This window comes from Cololabis saira, chromosome 22 (genome assembly GCF_033807715.1).
Source record: "Cololabis saira isolate AMF1-May2022 chromosome 22, fColSai1.1, whole genome shotgun sequence".
NCBI lineage: Eukaryota > Metazoa > Chordata > Actinopteri > Beloniformes > Belonidae > Cololabis > Cololabis saira.
The window spans coordinates 5,491,581-5,510,821 of record NC_084608.1 but is presented as its reverse complement, the minus strand read 5'-3'; the positions used below and the strand labels follow the sequence as shown (position 1 = coordinate 5,510,821).

Here is a 19,241-nt window from a genome sequence, read left to right as displayed (position 1 = left end):
GGTTGGTCTCCAATGCGTGAAACCACGCCCACAACTAACTCCGCCGGCCGGAGCTTCCGCCATTTTTTCGTAGCGGTGTATCGCGTCATTCAGACAGCCAATCAGCACAGAGCCTCATTATCATAGCCCCGCCCACTTAGAATCCCACATAGATAATGAGGTTAGAGAATGGGAAGATAAAGACATGGATCAGAGGCTGAATTTCTAGTTTATTTAGCAAAAACAATCAAAAGCTTGTTTTTAAGAAATTCAAAGCCTGTTTAAAATAGGTATTAGATGCCATAATAGGTCCCCTTTAACTTTTTCAACCATAACAGAGTTGACACTTACAGCCACTCAAGATGCTTCCGACGACATTCTAGCACTTAACTGCTAAAACCTCGGCTGCAAGGCTCTGAACTAATGAGAATTTTCAGTACAGGGCCGACTCTTAGCTCTAACAACAGGGATCTAAGACTCAAAAAAATGCAACACTGCACCTAAACACCACTTGTCCAAGAGATTAACTCTAATGGTGTAATAAAAGACGATAAGATACAAAACGTGTGCAAAATCAAATATATGTTGTGTTGACTTATAAAGGAAAGAGAAGAAAATCCCAGCTAAACAGGAACAGTTCGGCATGTCAAGCTTCTCTTCTTCAGTTCTTAATTGTATAAGCAGTAAAAAAAAAGTGGAAGTAGATGGAAATTCTGCCATTCAATAAAGGCTATAATAAAATGTGTGTAGGCATAAGACATTGCAAAAAAAAAATTTACAAGAAAAGGCACAGTAAATATAAGATACAAACAGAAGCCAAAGACAAAAATGCAAAAAGGTAGAAAGAAAAAATGTTTACAGAAAACAAAAAAGTCAAATGGATGACTGTCAAAGAGACACAAAATAGCAGCTGCATTTCTTTTTCAGGAAAAAAAAAAAAAATTAGACCATTGACTGAAGAACAACCTGTACTACTCTGAATGAGCTTATTTTAAATAATTGTATGATACATTAATCTCATAAATCACCAATGTAAAAGCAGTCGATTAGTCATCGACTAGTCATTTACTGTTGAAACAACTAATCAACCAATCAGATTATGAATCCCATAATTATGAAATGGCTCTTATTTGCTCTCAGCTTTAAAATTTTGCATGAGGTTGTTTAAATGATGTGCTAAATAAAAATAAAAGACAAGAAAGATGGACACCTCATTCAAAAATACATCCTTTAATGAGCTTTTATGAGCCATCATATTGTACTCTATTGCACATGTTCAACTCTCAGCAGAGATAGGAAGGAAGATGATGACTTACTCTGTTAAAATTGTTTTTTTGCCGACAATAGACTATAATCTAATTAGTTGGCAACTATTTTAATAAACTAATTTTGTCAACAAAGTCGATTAATCGTTGCACCCCTAGTGGGCACATTCATCAACCCAGTGTGTAACTGAGGTGGCAGCTGTGAAGTTTTTTGTTTTTGTAATATTTTAATCCAGCAGCTAGACTTATGAAGAGTCATGTTCACAATGTTAATGTTTATTGTTCAAACTGTCGCTGTAAATAATTACTCTTACCATCTAACTCATCCACCCCTTCTCTATACCTGCTCATCTTATTTGATACATTGATTGATTTGTGTTGAAATGGAAATACAAATGCTATTACTGTTTCCAAATTTACACAAAGGTGTAAATGACATGGGTGTGACCAGTGGGCAGCAACAAACAAAAACACATGCCGACAAGTTATCAGTGTAGAAGCTCTATACTACATATTATGGCATTTACACAGAGTCACAATGATGAAAAAGCTTTTCCTCTGACACTTGAAGTCCACTGCCAGTACCTGCCACAAACTCTTCCAAGCTGAAGATTATGCTCTCATTTTGTCAGCCCAGCACAAACCAGACCAATAACCTTTTCTCTCACTTCAAGAGAAATGGGTTTGTTGTAAAAATCTATTTCAAAGATAATTGAAAAGTGGGTTACTAAACAAATTACACTCCATTTGAATAAGGACCATATGCCTCTGAACTTCTGGCAATTTGATTTTCGCACCAATTACTCTACAGAAACAGCATTAAAGGAGCATGAGGAAGGATTGAGGCAGGATTTATGAAAAAAATTTGTATACGTTTTAAGTTTTCTAGTAATAATGTCAGATGAAGCGTTCCAAACCCAAAAGAATGTTTCCTCTAGTGTATCTCTCCTTTGCCTTGAACAGGCTGTGTGCTGCAAAATGTGCTGCAATTCTGGGCCCAAATTTCCCGCGCTGGGCAGCGGATGTGACGTCACATGACGCTGCATGTGCGTTCTCCCCGTTCTCCCGTGCCGGCTTCACTGTTGGCTGCAGTACCCCCGACGGCCGTCGTGGCGAAGGGTGGCGCTAGAGAGTCTCATTTCTTAAAAGGAGCCTCAAGCTCCTTTAAATCACTTTTTAAGAAATTTGAAATTTGACTTGGATAGTTCTCTTGTTTGGGCTGTCTTTCTAGATCTAAAGCGGGCATTTGATCCATAACTTTAATTATTCAGAAAAAGTCATTTCTTGGATGAAATCATTTTCTTTTCTAGAGTGCCGTATTGGAGTTCCTCAGGGCTCCATACTTGGACCCCTATCATTTTCGTTTTATATTAATGATTTGCCAAATGTTTATCCAAATGTCAATACTCATCTATGCTGACGATACAGTCGCATTTATCAAATCAAAGTCAGATGTGGAAGTCTCTTCAAAACTGACCTCGGCAATGACTTGCATTGATGACTGGTTGAGTAAATCAAATCTCTTGTTAAATACTAAGAAAACAGTCTGCCTGATGTTTTCAAAAGGCCCTGCATTAAGCTCAAATTCAAATGTATTACTAAAAGGAGAAGAACTACAAATTGTAGATGAATTCAAATATCTTGGTGTTACTTTGGACTCAACTTTATATTTTTAAAAACATGTAAAACAGGTGTGCTTTTTTCACATATTGAATAATGCAATACTAATTGGTCACTGACTAACATGGCTATCTTAAAACCAATAGAGAACCTACATAAAAAACAGTAAAAGTATTTGATAGAAAACCATATTCTTTTCATCATTGACTAATACTTGAAAAACATAAAATTCTGAATTTTGAACATTTTAAAAGATTCAAAACGGATCTGTTCAATCTACAAGATATAGTACAGACTCTCTCTGCCACCATCATATGCCATCCATCCATCCATCCATCCATCCATCCATCCATCCATCTCCATCCGGAGGGACATGCCTAATACAACATCTGTTGTATTAGACGCTATATAAATAAAGTTGAATTGAACTCCTCCCTAGGGAGGATCTATCCATCCATCCTCCCTAGGGAGGCGTCCAGGAGGATCCGGTACAGATGCCCAAGCCACCTCAGCTGACTCCTCTCAATGTGAAGGAGCAGCTTCTCCTTCACCAGTCTATGTATTTATTACATTCAAATCTGGTACAAGTGGTAAAACAACAAGAGCCTGTACTACAGGTGACGGCGTGGTACCTTTTAGACAGACAGCGTTCAGTCAACAGCTACTATCAGTTAAAGGTGTGGAGCTTTGGAAATACTTTCACGGCTTTTAAAGCAAAACTTAAATGTTGGCTAAAGAGAAACCAGTCATGTGATCACTGACAATTCTTCCTTGACAGTTTTTGTCTGTTGACAGCATTTGTTAACTTATTTTTAATTCTGTTTTTTATTTTGACTTCCATGTTGTGTGGATGATCTTTGTAGTAGTCTGCTACTATTGTGTTTCTAATTTCTTTTCTTGATCTGCTAGGCACTACAGATGAAAATTAGCCATTGCCTATATCTGGCATAGTTACATTGTTATGTTCATTAATGTGCATTGTCCCTGTAGCACCCTATAATGTAATAATTTACTGAAAATGTAATAAAATGTGCACTTAACTCAATGGAAAATGTAATAAAGGCCAATAATGTAATAACTTCACCAATAATGTAATAAAATATCCTGACTGATATTGTAATAACATTTTTACCAATAATGTAATACCTTATTACATTATTGGGAATTTATTACATGGTATTCAAAGTCTGCAATTTAACCCAATAGTCATTCTGGTGTTTCAAATCCACAAAATGTAGAACTCTGGACTGAAAATGAACATATATATTACGTTCCTTGTCAAGTATTACATTATCAGTTTTGGAAAAAAAAAAAAAAAAAGACCCACCTGAAAATGTAATAAATTCCCAATAATGTAATAAGGTATTACATTATCGGTAAAAATGTTATTACAATATCAGTCAGGATAGTTCATTACATTATTGGTGAAGTTATAACATTATTGGATTTTATTACATTTTCGATTGAGTGAAGTGCAAATTTTATGAAATTTTCAGGCGCTATTAAATTTTCAGGAAATTACTACATTATAGGGTGCTACAGCCCCTTTTAAGTAAATAAATAAATAAACCAAAAAAAAGGCTCCAACAGGCTGAAAAATGATCAAACTTAAATTTGATGCTGAAATGTAACAACATTGCCCGTTACCTGGAAGCTACTGTGGCACATGTTCATAAATCAGTGTTGATTCTAAAACAATACATGGTGCAGCCTTCCTCAGTGCAGTACTAGAAATATTTAAGCAATAGCCCTGAATCTTTTTTGCATCACTTTCTGCCCCCATGCATTTCAGGCACAGTCTCAATGAACTGCCAGACTTCCAGGATTCACCAGTGGAGCTGCCTACGCTGAACTCTGACTGCTCAGGGATTTCATGGTTAACTTTTACTGCCTGATCCAGCTGCAGGCGGAATAAGAGGCTTGCAGCGTGGCTTAGCCTGCTGGTAATCACAGAGAAAGTCATTATGCCCTTGTACCGCATAGGTCTTTAAACACTGTCTGAGTGGGATTGCAGACCATATTAGGCGAGTACACAGTTTTCCAATACGTGTGGATAAAGGGAATGAATTTAAGATACATGTCTACCGGGCAGACAGGACGCAGCCAAAAGTGAAGCCATCACTTTACTTAAGTGCGAGGGCCCACACCACAGGTAATCATTTTCTCAAATTACAACGGCTAAATCCTCTTAAACAGGAACTGCCATTTCCAAACCTGGAAAAGTTTCTGTTTTTAAACCACGTGTAAGGAGGTTTAGAAGTCAATTAGGAAGTGATCTGAGTCGTTTAGCTCTCCTTCAAGGTATGATGGCTTCTAGTAACGCAATCCAAGAGTACAGTTGAGACACAGAGCTTTCAGCAGGTCTTTGAAATGCTGTTAAGCTGACAGAATATGTTAGCAACTGCGTATACATAATTTAAACGATAAACTGTTTTCAGGATTTTGAGTTAAAAGGTCAAAAATGTTTCGTGATTACAGTTTTGTTATAGAAATGAAATCAGGACAGGAAGGCATTATTCTGTACCTACGTTTCTCTGCTCATTTATTTGCATTTAGATGCTAGAAGATTATAAAAGCTGTCAACTAACACATGGGAAGTTTTCCAAATGTGGCAAGAAATCTGCAATTTTCTAGTGACCTTTCTGAGGTCCTTGAACTGGCTCTGCATCTCAGAGAACAGACTTTAAACAGTTTGTAAACTTCTCAGAATGGTTTAGGACAAAAATACATCCGAGACGTGTTGCCATAGCAACCCTCAGACCTCCCAGGTCTCCTGGTTCTGGTCTGCTCTGAACCAGAACCAGAACCAGACATGGAGGAGCAGCATTCAGCTTCTTTGCTCCACAGATCTGGAACAAACTTCCAGAAACCTGCAGGAACCCTGAAACCCTTAGTTCCTTTAAATGTAGATTAAAACTCATCTGTTTACAGCTGCCTTTGACTGAAATATCTAAACCAGTCTGAATTTAGATTGAAACTATGTTAATTTCACTGCTACACTAACTATACACTGCAAAAACTCAAATTCTTAACAAGAATATTTGTCTTATTTCTAGTTAAAATGTCTCATTTTTAGTCAAAGAAAATCTCATTACACTTAAAACAAGACTCATCACTGGAAAAAACAACAATTTTCACCTGTTTCAAGTAGATTTTCACTTAAAATAAGTAGAAAAATCTGCCAGTGGAACAAGATTTTTTTGCTTGTAATAAGAAGATAAATCTTGTCCCACTGGCAGATTTTTCTACTTATTTCAAGTGAAAATGTACTTGAAACATGTGAAAATTGTCAAATAAGTTATTTTTATGGTAATGACTCTTGTTTTAAGTGTAATGATATTTTTTGACTAAAAATTAGACATTTTAACTAGAAATAAGACAAATATTCCTGGTAAGATTTTGAGTTTTTGCAGTGCAGCATAAGTCTAACTTTTCTTTATTATGCCACTGCACTATAGCTCAACCTTTTTTATATTTTTGTCTTGATTTTTCATGTTTTCATTACGTAAAGCACCTTGAATTGCTTTGCAGCTGAAATGTCCCATACAAATAAACTTTCCTTGGACTCCATTTGCATGTCAACAATCAAGAAAAAGTACAAGCTGCCACTTTCATGTGAAATGTCGCACTCAGTGATTGTTGCCACACAAGACAAAGGAAACATAATCGGGTGGAAGATGAACACGACGCGTGCATCTGGAGTGTTAAAGTAGGAATTACGTGTTGTTCCCATACCAATCCCAGTATCGGAAATACTTAAATCATATTGGTGAAATTAAGCATTACTGTCTTGCAACTTCCCATTTTGAGATCCAAACTCTGGCACGTTAGCTGTTGGACCGAGCTAGCCATCTACTGTTAGCAATTGGCAATATATAGCGTTATTTTCGGCTGGAAAATCCCTACGGAAGAGAATCAGGGCCATGCAGGAGAAAAAATATTTGAGGGGGAAGATTTTTTTTTATTGTGCAAAAGTCGAAATGTCGAGAAAAAAGTCGAAATGTCGAGATCAATGTTGAATTACAATTTCAACAATAGTCGAAATTTTGTGAATAAAGTCGAAATTTCGCCTTTTTTCTCAACATTTCAATTTTATTCATGAAATTTTGACTTTTTTCTCAACATTGACATTTTTCTCAAACTGCATATTGGAAAAAATAAAATCTTCCTCCTCTAAAATATTATTTTTATTTTTCTCCTGCCTGGCCCTTATACTCTTCCATAAAATCCCACCAGGAAAACCGTGACATGCTCATTATGCAGAGCTACAGCTTCCAGAAGTGTTGCTACAAATAACACAAGCAACCTTACTAAGAACTTAAAGATTCACTTGAAAAGTAAAAGTACTCGGCATGGGGCGATACCCAAAGCCCTGGTACTATAATTGGTAACAGAAAGGGGAAAAAAAATGGTATCAGAACATCTCCATCGGAAATGTCAATATTGTTGATGTGCCTGCACGCTGTACAGTAACATCCAGTCCTGAGGGACACGGTCTACAGTAGTGGTTAAGATACTGGCCTAGTTAACACATACTATCCAGATACTATCCCTTTCATATTACACATGATGACACTTATCTTTGATTCATATTGCATAATGGAAATGTTTGTTTTTTTGTCCAGTTCAGTTATAGTTGTTAGCAACTAATCTTTGATATCCAATACCTGAATGAGGGCCAATGAAAAGCCATAAGATACCCTTCAGTTTGAGCCAAAATCTGGGAGAAATAAGCTCAGTTAAGGCTTGTTGATACCTGTATTTTAGATAGATAAACGTCTTATGAGACCTCTTTGTGTATCACAAATGTAATAGGATAAGTTTCACTTAGAAGACACCAAAAGAAATTAAAACAGCTGCAAAAATGGAAGTTCATCTAACGCATAACACACAGGTTTACAGTTGAGACATACAACACCTCTAGTGCAACACAATACTGTGCAACACATAGACAACGATGTTTTACATTTGAAATACAGAGGCCGCATATTTCTGTAAAATGTCCTCAGGTTGTTGTTTGTTTGTGTTTTTAATTAATGTAATTAATAAAGTCTGAAGTCAGCACATTCTGCTCCAGTATCTCTCCCTTTATCCACATTGCAAAATACTTTGAACAACAGAAATCCTTAACAGTCATGGTAAACTAAGGAGCAGAAATACAGTCCACCATAACGGGCAGCATCTTCTGGAAAACAGCTTATAAACTTTTACAAAATCAACCTTGTACATCACAAATGATTCATAGATTGTTATTATGAAGTTTTAAACTAGTAGAGCATTCTTTCGCTTCTTTCAGTGATGCTAGTCATGGAGATTTTGCTACCTAGTGCAGCGGTTTACAGTGTAAAAATTCAAGCCCAATTATATTAAGTTATATTAAGCCCAAGGCTTTTGATAATTTTTTTCCACTTGGCTCCAGTGTCATATTTTGAAACGAGCCAAAAAATAAATAAAAAAAGACGTTAAGAATGTATAATCTGCTGCGTAAGCAGAGATATACTTTTTTTTTTTAACTGTGAAAAAATGGCTCCATCCAGGAATGTCGTTTTCTTTTTCTTTCTTCTTCTTTTTTGTTCATTGCCAGTGGTAGAGAGCGAGACCTGGCCCGGAACCTGCTAAAGTTTTTAACTAAACTACTGTGAATGTTTAAAAAAGTTATTCCTTACGTGGTTTATTTTATTTATATATATATATATATATATATAAATAAAGAGAGAAAAAAAAGGGAGAGAGACGAGACATGCACACCGACGACAGACCTGTAAGTGAGTTTGGTTGTGCCTTATATGGTAGATAATAATAAGCAAATAAGGTTTTCTTACTATAATTCTGTGTTGTCTTTTCTCATCCTTCTCTTACTCCACCTTCCCTCTGAGAGCAGGGTCTAAGTTAGAAATTTGCATTTATAGACAATAACCCAGGACTAAAACGTATTGTATTTTAGCCAATGTTGATAAGTGAGTTGTTATACTGTATGTGCTGAAAGCAGGCAAACGTGATTTAGAGCTGTAAAATAATACTGTAATGTTAATAAATTATTGTAAAGATTTATGTTATCATACATGTACTGAAGCAAAGTATGAACTGATCAAGTTGAAATACAACAATAAACCACTGAATCTACTAAAAAGGATGAAAGAAAGGGGGCTCAAATCTGTTATGTAATTGTTGATGATGCATGTGTACCAGATGCTGAGAGCTGTATGAGTGTGTGTGTGTGTGTGTGTGTGTGTGTGTGTGTGTGTGTGTGTGTATGTGTCCCACTTTCTGCAGGTGACAGACTTCCTGTGCAATAGTGCATTAGATGACCCCTAGAAATGTGACATTGCTAACAGTTATGCAGCATGCAAATGACATTGTGTGTATGAAGACAGCTGCTCTGCAGACCTGAGTGGCTCACTATGACACAATTCAATTCAAATCTCTGTCAACATCTGTTTGCAATTTAATTTTCTGTATGGAACACTTTAGTAAATTTTTCCTAACTGAATTAATTTAAGTTTAATTAACCTAACTGCAAATATTTTAGTCCCAGTGCCACAAAATAATAGGAAATAGCCTTATGCGAATAATAATAACATTGAATCTTCAGAGTGAACATTCATTTGATACTCATCTTCAGTTTAGAGAGAATGTGTACAGATCACTATGTGTTGCTGTTACATAAGGACAGAAAATCCCTGATTCGACAACTACAGTGCACTACAGAACTGAACGTAGCTATGACCGAGGACAGGGGGGTTATTTCTCCGTTCTTCTCATCGCTTTCCATTTCTGACAACATGTTTAGTTGCAGACGCTTTTCAAGCCCGACTCAGAACTTACTTAGTAAGCACTTTAGTTAGCACAAATGTACAAGCAGGTACATTAAGGATGCACTAATGGTTGGGCTCAGCCACTCTGATCACTGTGGTAATAAATGACCATGCATACTATTTATAACCTCTAAGCTGCACAGTGTGACGACACAGTAAGCTGCCTAACGCCGCCGATGTTAGCTCATGGCTCACGGTACCAAGAATGGAGACGGATGTACGAACACCGAGGACAGAAGGGGGATCACAAGTCCAGTGGAAATCAAAAAACCATTCTTCCAGCTCACACACACCATGGACAGTGCTGGGAGATTGCAAAAGCAGTAGCAAGACAAACTCAAATTAAAAATAAAGTGATGCTGATCCCTTTTAATCTTAGTTTTAATGTGAGGGACATTAATACGCATGTTTTTTTATGGGACTTTTGAAACTCTGCTTGGCAGAGACATTGTAGATTCATACAAACTCTGACTTTTGATTTACTAAGTCGTGAACACATGTATCGCAAGGGCCTTTAACTATTACAATTCTCAACAAAGCTTGCATAGGAAACTTTAAAAAATATTTATGATAGGTAAACACATATATAGTATATATAATATGCATATGCAGATGCTAACAGAGGCTTAGTTGGAGGGTGATGGAAAAAAACAAAACCAAACAAAATAACTTACCCTTCCGGCGAGCGCTTGCCCTGTGCTCCATTCTGAGGAGCACAGTCAAAAAAAGGGGGTGGATGGGAAGGGGTCCTTACAACGGTCCCTGGGTAACTCCAGTAATAAGGTCCAGAATACAGAGATGCTGCTAGTGATGTGGAGAAAACAGGAATGCCGCCTGTGTCGTGGGGATAATGTGAGGATAAGCTATTTGGGAGATCGTGTGCGCTGGTGTTTGTGTGTGAGAAAAGTGGCCGGTGACGACAACGTCAGCGACATCAGCCATGCATCACAAGGCACCCGCACCCGCCCACCGGCCGACCTGCCCGCGCACACACACCCACGCACACACACGCACACACCCGCACACACCCATCCTTCTACAACCTCTCTGAGCCCTGATCAGCGGCGGGCGGCACACAGGCATGTGCTCAAGTTGACAGACACAAAGGGGAGGAGCAGAGAGATGACCCACGAAAGCAGAAAACAGGAGCAAAAACACATTTACAGGACTGTCTCAGAAAATTAGAATATTGTGATAAAGTTCTTTATTTTCTGTAATGCAATTAAAAAAACAAAAATGTCATACATTCTGGATTCATTACAAATCAACTGAAATATTACAAGCCTTTTATTATTTTAATATTGCTGATTATGGTTTACAGTTTAAGATTAAGATTCCCAGAATATTCCAATTTTTTGAGATAGGATATTTGAGTTTTCTTAAACTGTACGCCATGATCAGCAATATTAAAATAATAAAAGGCTTGCAATATTTCAGTTGATTTGTAATGAATGCAGAATGTATGACATTTTAGCTTTTGTAATTGCATTACAGAAAATCACAATATTCTAATTTTCTGAGACAGTCCTGTATATCCAGGACAGAGAGAGAGAATCCTGATAAACAAAAATATATACTCTTCACAGAAAGTACATCTTTAATTAATTACTTCTATTATTACATACATACATAGTAGCACAACTTAATGCTGGGCGTTTTTTTGTTTACTTCTGTTTGCCTTGATTTTGACTATATTTATATATACATATAATTGAGTATTATATCACTGTATCACAGTTATTAAAGTAGGTATGGGTGTTTTATAAGTAAGCTTTTTTAAACTCTTCTTGTTATATGTAAGAATGTATGTAGATTCAGGGGTAGGACTCGATAAGTGTTTACTTAATTCCTACTCTGTTTCGAGCATGTTGGTGGATCCGTGAGGTCTGCCCAAGTGCCTGCCATCCATCCATCCATATATATTTGTGTTCTGTTTTTTTTACTTTTTTGTACTATTTTTTTTATCATGCATGTTTGAAACAAAATCGTCAAATCAAATCAAATTGTAAGAGGTAAAATAACAAGGAAAGCACTACCAAAGTAAAAGCTGTTCAGAGTATTGTTAAAGTTAAAGTTTTAGCGTTATAAACTCCAGGAGCTGCCTGATTGAGCAGTTACACCTCATGTTTGATCTCCCAGGTTTCAAAGGAACAAAAGGTCAATCGATTAGCACGTCGCCCAGACGTAAGGGAACAATACACCTGGTAACTATGACCACTGATACTGTAAGAGTTGCATCTATTTCATTTAGAGTCGCAAGATCTTAGATTAGTTTCTACTTTGATTTCAGTTAAGTTTCTCTCGTGACATGAAAGAGAAGAACAAAAGTCTTCGGCTGTCACACGACACTAAAGGGGATAAAGCTTCACACCGTGCCACAAATAGGACTGACAATGGCAGACAGAGCTCCGTCCCACTCTACGCCAAAAGCAAGACAGCACTCTGCCGTCTTCCTTTTTGGTTGCTATTTAATCTGTTCGTCTAAGAGCATGTGAAGTGGGAACTAATCACTTAACCTGATTAGGCTAATCCTGAACTTTTTATGCAACACTGTTTCTGGCGGTGAAGAGATATGGCTTTAAAGTAAGCACACAAAGTGAGGCTCACTTTCATGTTGCTGTCCTCTAGTCCAAGACATGTTATTGTGAAGGGAAAACAAACCCAAAGTAACCAACCCTAACAGGGAGATTAAACTCTGGAAAAACATAAATAAATAATGTTAAGAGTGATAGAAAATGTTTGCATTTCACTAAACTAAACTGCCAGTTTCTCTCCAGGTTTCATAAGCTCATGTGAGGACAAAGCTGAACATCTGCTGCCAGTGTCATTAAAACGGACAGATGTGTCAAGGCAGAGCTTAAAGAGGGGCTATCAAACTCTCCGTAAGAAGGATTTAGATGTATCAAGCTCCACTTGGTCTGATGTCAGATGGTACTGCAGTAGTTACCAGATCTGATAAGACAAGATTGTACTGGTTTCACCTTGTCATTCATTGCAAAATGTCAGGGTGAGGACACTTGCTACAGAGCTTGGCATTAAGACATGGCTTTGGCATTTGTGTGTCTGTAGATGTGTCAAAATGGGCAGGATACAGTCCCAAGACTTCACGTGTCCAGTTAGGCTCAAAATTAAGGTTATAATTGGGTCCAAGCCATGAGTACTAGGTATGCATCAATATTGACACCTTATGGGTTTATTTTTAGAAGCAGAAAAAAAGATTAAATGTCATCATTAGGGCTGGGTATCAATTCAAATGTCAAGAATCGATTCGATTCCGGTTCAGAATTGATTATCACGCTTTGATTCGACCTGATTCGATTCCGATATTGATTTTGGGTTAGTGTTATTAAAACTGTTTTTTGAGCTGTTGCATGAATTATATGTATGTGTAGTTATGCAACATATTAATACTAGTATTATATTGTGATTCAACTGCAAGTATTGGCAGCTAATGATGCTGTACGGACCAATCACCTCCCAGAATGCTGATAGAACTGCTTTCAGAAACATCTTTGGTTTGGCAGAATTACCAAACAGATCCATGGCGATTTTATGCAAATGTACATAGACAATTTATGCAATTATAACTGAAAACTTTAATGTTTTCATACCTTTAAACATATTTAAAGGCAAAAACATGGCACTAGTTATTCTCGTGTCCAACAAAACATTCCTTTTTTGGGCATAAACAAAAAAAATACCAAAAGTTGTAAATGTAATGATGGGGAAAAAAATAAATAAAATAAAAGAATAAAATAAAAAAATCGATCTTTAGACATATTAATCGATTTTTAGGAATTAATATGAGTATCGATTTAGAATTGTAAAATCAATCTTTTCAACAAAAGGCCTAGACATCATTGTATTTCAAGTTTAAGGCATTTGTCAATGAAGCATTTCCCCAAATTCTGATCCCGCGGAGACCCTTCTTACAGACTATGCATGCAGGCAGTATCTCTCAGGAACAGAGATCCACAGACTGGTCTAATGTTTGTAGCATGTGGATGTTTTTGTGCAGGGCCTCCAACTATAGCCTGCTAAGTTAGGACTGACTACAGCACCCCAGGGACTCTGCATAGCAGTGTTCTTAAACCCTGCTCCTCAGGGCCTACTGTCTGGTTCTACATGTTGCTCTGTTACAACATGATTCCAATGATAAGATCACCTTCAGCTCGTCATCAATGTTCACACAAGTCTGTCCTGGGGCACTAATTTGAGCCTGCAGTGTAAGATTGATGCTGGCTCTGCAAATGGCTTAAATGAAAGAATGAATTAATGTCCATCTCATATCAGAAGAGCAATACACTGTTATATTCCCCCAGTGTTTTGGGAGTACAAGACGTGCTAATAGTTCAGATCCACACCTGCATCTAAATTACAGATTTCTTTGTTCCTAAATATGATAGTTATGTTTACATGGCATTGGGCAGGTCTTGATTTCAGACAACTGACTGAAAGAAAAATGTCAAAATAATAGACTTATCCAAACTTAAAAAGCATAAAATGACACTGTATTTTGATCTTTAGTACACATAGAGGATCCTATATTTCACAACAGTTTGAGCAAATTAGACCTCTTGGTGGGAGGCCAATCGGCTTAAAAACATTATTTCCTTGGTGGAGGAAGAGAAATTTGAAATGTTAATTCCAGCAGAATCCTCCAAACTGTACGGAAGGGACATGCCAACATCTAGCTGCACACATTACTGGACTGATCGACTGAAAAACATAGAGACGCGTCTAGACTAGAGCATTAAAATGCACTGGTTCAAGCAGTGAAGCTCACTAGCTTTAATAAGCCTGTTGAGTAGACTCTTTCCAAAAACATTTGCTGGTTGAATCTGATTTCAATTTACCTGTGCATTTATGTAAGGGAGGATATATAGTAGAGGGAATGTGTGGAATTAAAAAAGTGAAAGCAGGAAAGAATGGAGGCCAGCCAAGGCTGGTTAGATTAATGTTACTTAGTGTCACTTACATTTGAATCCTTGCTGTCATCAGTAAACTCCATCCCTGAGATGGTGAAAAAAGTACCCAAGTCTCAGTTGGTGCCTTTTATAATGTCACTCAAGTGACTAGTAAATACCTATAAAAAAATATTAAAAATACACACACAGGCATATTTGACAGGTATTACAGTATTCGCTACAGAACCAAAGCCTTAAAAAAAGAAAGAAAAATATAGACTTTCCTCAAAGCTATGGTTAAAGGAATAACACGCACACACTCACAGTTTTAGGTCAGTTTGTGACAACCAGAGAATATGCGGAATCCTTAATCATAGATTAAACAGTGAAGGCGTTAATCCCCAAGTACTTTCATCTATCACAGAGTTCAAGTCCCAAGCCTTCATCTCTCCTCCTTAAGAGCCCCTTTTAGTTAAATGGAAAGGTAATCAAGATAACCTGATCTGCATCACATCTCTGACTGAATCAGACTCTGGATCAATTAACTACATACAAATTATACATTGCAAGATACCTGGCTGGTATCGGAACATTAGAGAGAAAAAATAAATATACATTAAAGCTGCAAGGTCCCCCCCCCCCCCCCTCCTACATTCCTAGGTCAATCATACTATAAAAAGTGCCTTTGCTGATCACATAAAACTCAATATATCATCATAAGCATATCAGAAATGACTCCATTCACGACTCTCTATATCAAACCATTCAAAAGCAGAAAATAGGAGCTATGAAATATCGACCAATCAGAAGAAGGGGCGGAGCCAATTTACACCAATGAAGATTAAGGACTATAAACCAAATCCAATGACACCACCCACGACTCTCTATGTCAAACCATTCAAAAGTTATGGCAGAAAGTAGGAACTATCAAATATGGACCAATCAGATGAAGGGGGGGGGGGCGCGCTTTTTGGCGTCTAGTGTCGCCACGGTAACGCTTTTGACTGAGAAAAGTAATGCGCGTCGTCGCAGGATTGAGATGCACATTTTGATGTATAACACACCTGGGTGCACGTTACGGTTTGGGCCGTATTAACTGCCGAAGAAGTGGCATAAATTGCGCCAAAATTACACAATTAATTCAAAATGGCCGACTTCCTGTTTGGTTTCGGCCATGGCGCCAAGAGACTTTTCTTTAAGTTGTAACATGATACATTTGTGTACCGATTTTGGTGCATGTACGTCAAACCGTATTGTGGGGCTTGAGGCACAAAGTTTTCTAGGGGGCGCTGTTGAGCCATTAGGCCACGGCCATTAATGCAAACCATTAAATATCAAATTTTTCGCCAGGCCTGGCTTGCGTGCAAAATTTGGTGACTTTTGGGGCACGTTTAGGGGGGAAAAAGGCTCTCATTTCATAAGAAGAAAAATAAAAACGAGAACATCCCCTTCAGATACATTAGGGCCTTCGCACTGTAAGTGCTCGGGCCCTAATGACACACACACACACATTGTATATCAGTATATAGCTTTGTTTCCTCCCCCTGTGCCGTCTGCCCCTATCCTCAGCGGTGTGATAATTCCACTGGGTTCTTTGTGGTTGGATCTCTGGTGGGATAAAGTTCAGTTTCTCAGGTGTGGAGAGCTGATATCTCCTCACCATGTGCAGGATTTTGTTGGCTCATTAATGTGAGCCTCCAGTGTTGATAATAAAATAAACCAAAATTAAAAGATTGCTGCTTGACTGACGACACACACACTTATATACATAAAGTAGACACATAAAGCAACGACAATGGCGAGAACTGAGTCATTATTTTGTGAACACAGTTAGGTGAAATTATCATGTTACGCGTTTCACATAAATACGCGACTCCTGGCTTTTTTTCCCCCACCAATGTGCCTGCTTAATTACTATCAGAAACAATAAATGCTTAGAAGTCTGTGGAGATTATTTGCAATGCTTGAGTAGATGTTTACTTTCCAAAACCAAAATTCAATATTTGTGGTTGTAGGTAATGCCTGAGTGGTGGTGCCTTGCAGATGGTAATAAACTTGTGGGGAAATTAACAACGTACTTAATAGTTGTTTTTAGTGACCACATTCACTAGTGAGAGCATTTTTATAGTTTCAAGTAGGACTTGCTTTTAGCCAGACTTTTCCTTGAAAAATGACTTAATTTCTGCCTGTTTGTTGATGACGGCAATAACAAACTCACAGCATGTCTGCTAACAAAAGTCAAGTAAACTCAAGCTTTAGTGTAAGTACTGAGTGAGTAAAACATCCTATATGGTTAATAAGGATAAACAAGCAGCAAACATTGAACTTTAGTACTGTGTAAATGTGACAAAAGATGAATCCCCTGTTCCTGTACATGATTAAGAGACATTGTAATGGTTAAAAGATAAAAACTAAAGGAGTGCATGTGTGGTCTATGACTTCGAGGGAAGCCATGGAAACCCCGGGGGCCTCTCACAACTGCAGCCTACGGTGAAACCCATTCAAGTGTGCGGATGCTCATGGGTTAAAAGCTTATCAGAGGGACCACATTGAGAGTAGAAAACTGGTGAGGATGAGCTCACTGAACAGGAAATGGAAAGAACCACAGAGGGTAGGGCCGATTATTTAGCATTATCTTTCCATTCTAACTTCAGGAATTAGGTTTATGCTATATCTTTAAACATTATAATGTCAATGTATTTTCCCGCCTCACTCCGCCCTTAAATGTGAACAAATCACCCCCAACGTGTGGTTGGTTTTTAAATATATGGTGGTAAATATCTTCTTTTTCAGTCCTGGCCTTGATAAACCAACCATTTTTTTTATGTCCCAGTGGTTCGATCACAACTTTCATTTCTCTCCCGCCCTTTCCTGCATCCAGTTCTGACAACACATGGCCAATTGCAGATCACACAAAGCTGGGCATACACTGTGTGATATTTTAAATCATTTGATTCAGCCCCATCTCAAACTGCACGACTAGATTGCTGAGTTCAAAAGTTCACAGCCCACGATTTATGGTCTCACACTGTACGACCCGATGCTCTGATGCTCCGTCTGCTCACACTATACGATCATAATCCTCACGTCTGCTCACACTATACGATCATAATCCTCCCGTCGGACTTCTGTTACTGGAACTGCAACGTCAAAAAGAAGTGGAAGAGGAGGAACCCCGAAGTGAGAGACATCGAAGATGCTCAGCAAAAACAAACGCGCTGCCTTGGCAATTTGTGCCATTCTGTGTGGCGATAAATGAATAAAGATTAGACAACGTTGTGTTTGGACAAGGAATTGGCCGGGCAGACGTGGGAAATACGGTCTTTTTTTTCTGCCATTAAAACATGATTTGTAATGTGAAATTGCAAAACACTTTAAACTACAAATAATAGTTTTTGACGTGACATCAGAGATTGTGCATGCTCTCTGTGAAAGGATGAGTCCAATCGGGTCGTAGCTGCTTCAACTGTGATTCCTTCATGAGGAGAGACCAGGATTTCAAACACGTTTTTTTTGCCAGCACACGATTTGTGATCGGGAGCTCGTCGTGAGGTGTTAATCTCTCGTCGTTACCCCACATTTACTGCACGAGGCACGACCAACGATTGGGTCGAAATCTGGCCCGATCCAAAAAATAGTTGCACGACTGGAAAATCGGTTCAAAACGAGCCGACAATCGCACAGTGTCTGCCCGGCTCAAGAGAGATAAAAGGTGACACAAAGTCCTGCACAAACACATGCCTGTATGCTGGAAATAAAATGGAATGTGTGAATGCATTTGCTAAAATTACAATCCCATTACCTTTTTTAATTATCAAGGATAAATATCAGAAACAATACCTTCAATTTTAGAGATTTGCAATAACCAGCTTTAGTAGTTGGGGGGATGGGAAAGGAGTTATTTTGATTCCAATGCGTAGAGTGGACCAACACACTGAATAACTAAGTCTAATTGTGCTTCTGAGAAACTGATGGGTGTATCAGAACTGCTCAATGTGGCCAACGCAAACGCACTGCTGAGAGTTGAGCAACTTTGCAGGGTCAGGTTGGTCACACACTGAAGTATAAATAACCAAACGCAGTTTCCACACCAATCCCAGAGATCTGCAGGGGCTCTGAATGAGAGCCAAAATCAGAACTTTATCAAGGCGGTTTTTTTATAAAGGGCAGACTGAGTGATGTCTTATGGCGAGGTTGCATAATACTATAAACTTAACCTCCACACCTCAGCCTGCCCTTCCAATCATGCGGGGGAAACTGAAGTGACCACTAAAGACATCAATACAAAAGGATTTCTTTGGAGCCAGCATTTGATGTATCCATTCTGCCCCTCGGTGGGAACCGGAAGGATTTAAACGCAATTTGTGCTCCAAATAAATAAATAAATGTTTTTGACATAATTCCCCATCAAGGCTAGTGCTTTCTCAAATGCTACCTTTTCTCGATAGTTACTAAGATCTAGTTCTGTGTTTGCCTCAAACTACTCTTTAGCAATAAGCTACAGTCAGAGCAGCCAGTAAAGACAAGGAAAACAACAGTAGTGATGTTTCCCGAGTCAAATGAGAATGGTTTGGTTTTGCATGGCCTGTCATGCAGGGAACGTTCGGCTCCCTAACGTCTACAGTAAGACTGTAGCTGCACAACAATCCAGAGGA

General features: G+C 38.1%; 1 protein-coding gene across 6 annotated transcripts in view; it reads right to left on the bottom strand.

The window, feature by feature from the left end:
• slc12a7b (solute carrier family 12 member 7b) overlaps positions 1 to 19,241 on the bottom strand; it is a 93,920-nt gene that overhangs the window by 42,190 nt on the left and 32,489 nt on the right. Inside the window, exon 1 of one of the 6 annotated variants that reach the window (XM_061713761.1) lies at positions 10,354 to 10,580. The exons of the other annotated variants lie outside the window; for them this stretch is intronic. Within the exon in view, the coding sequence (XP_061569745.1) occupies positions 10,354 to 10,384 (31 nt within the window). The 5' untranslated portion in view covers positions 10,385 to 10,580. Of the gene's footprint in view, positions 1 to 10,353; positions 10,581 to 19,241 lie in introns of those variants that run through there. 6 annotated transcript variants of the gene reach the window in all.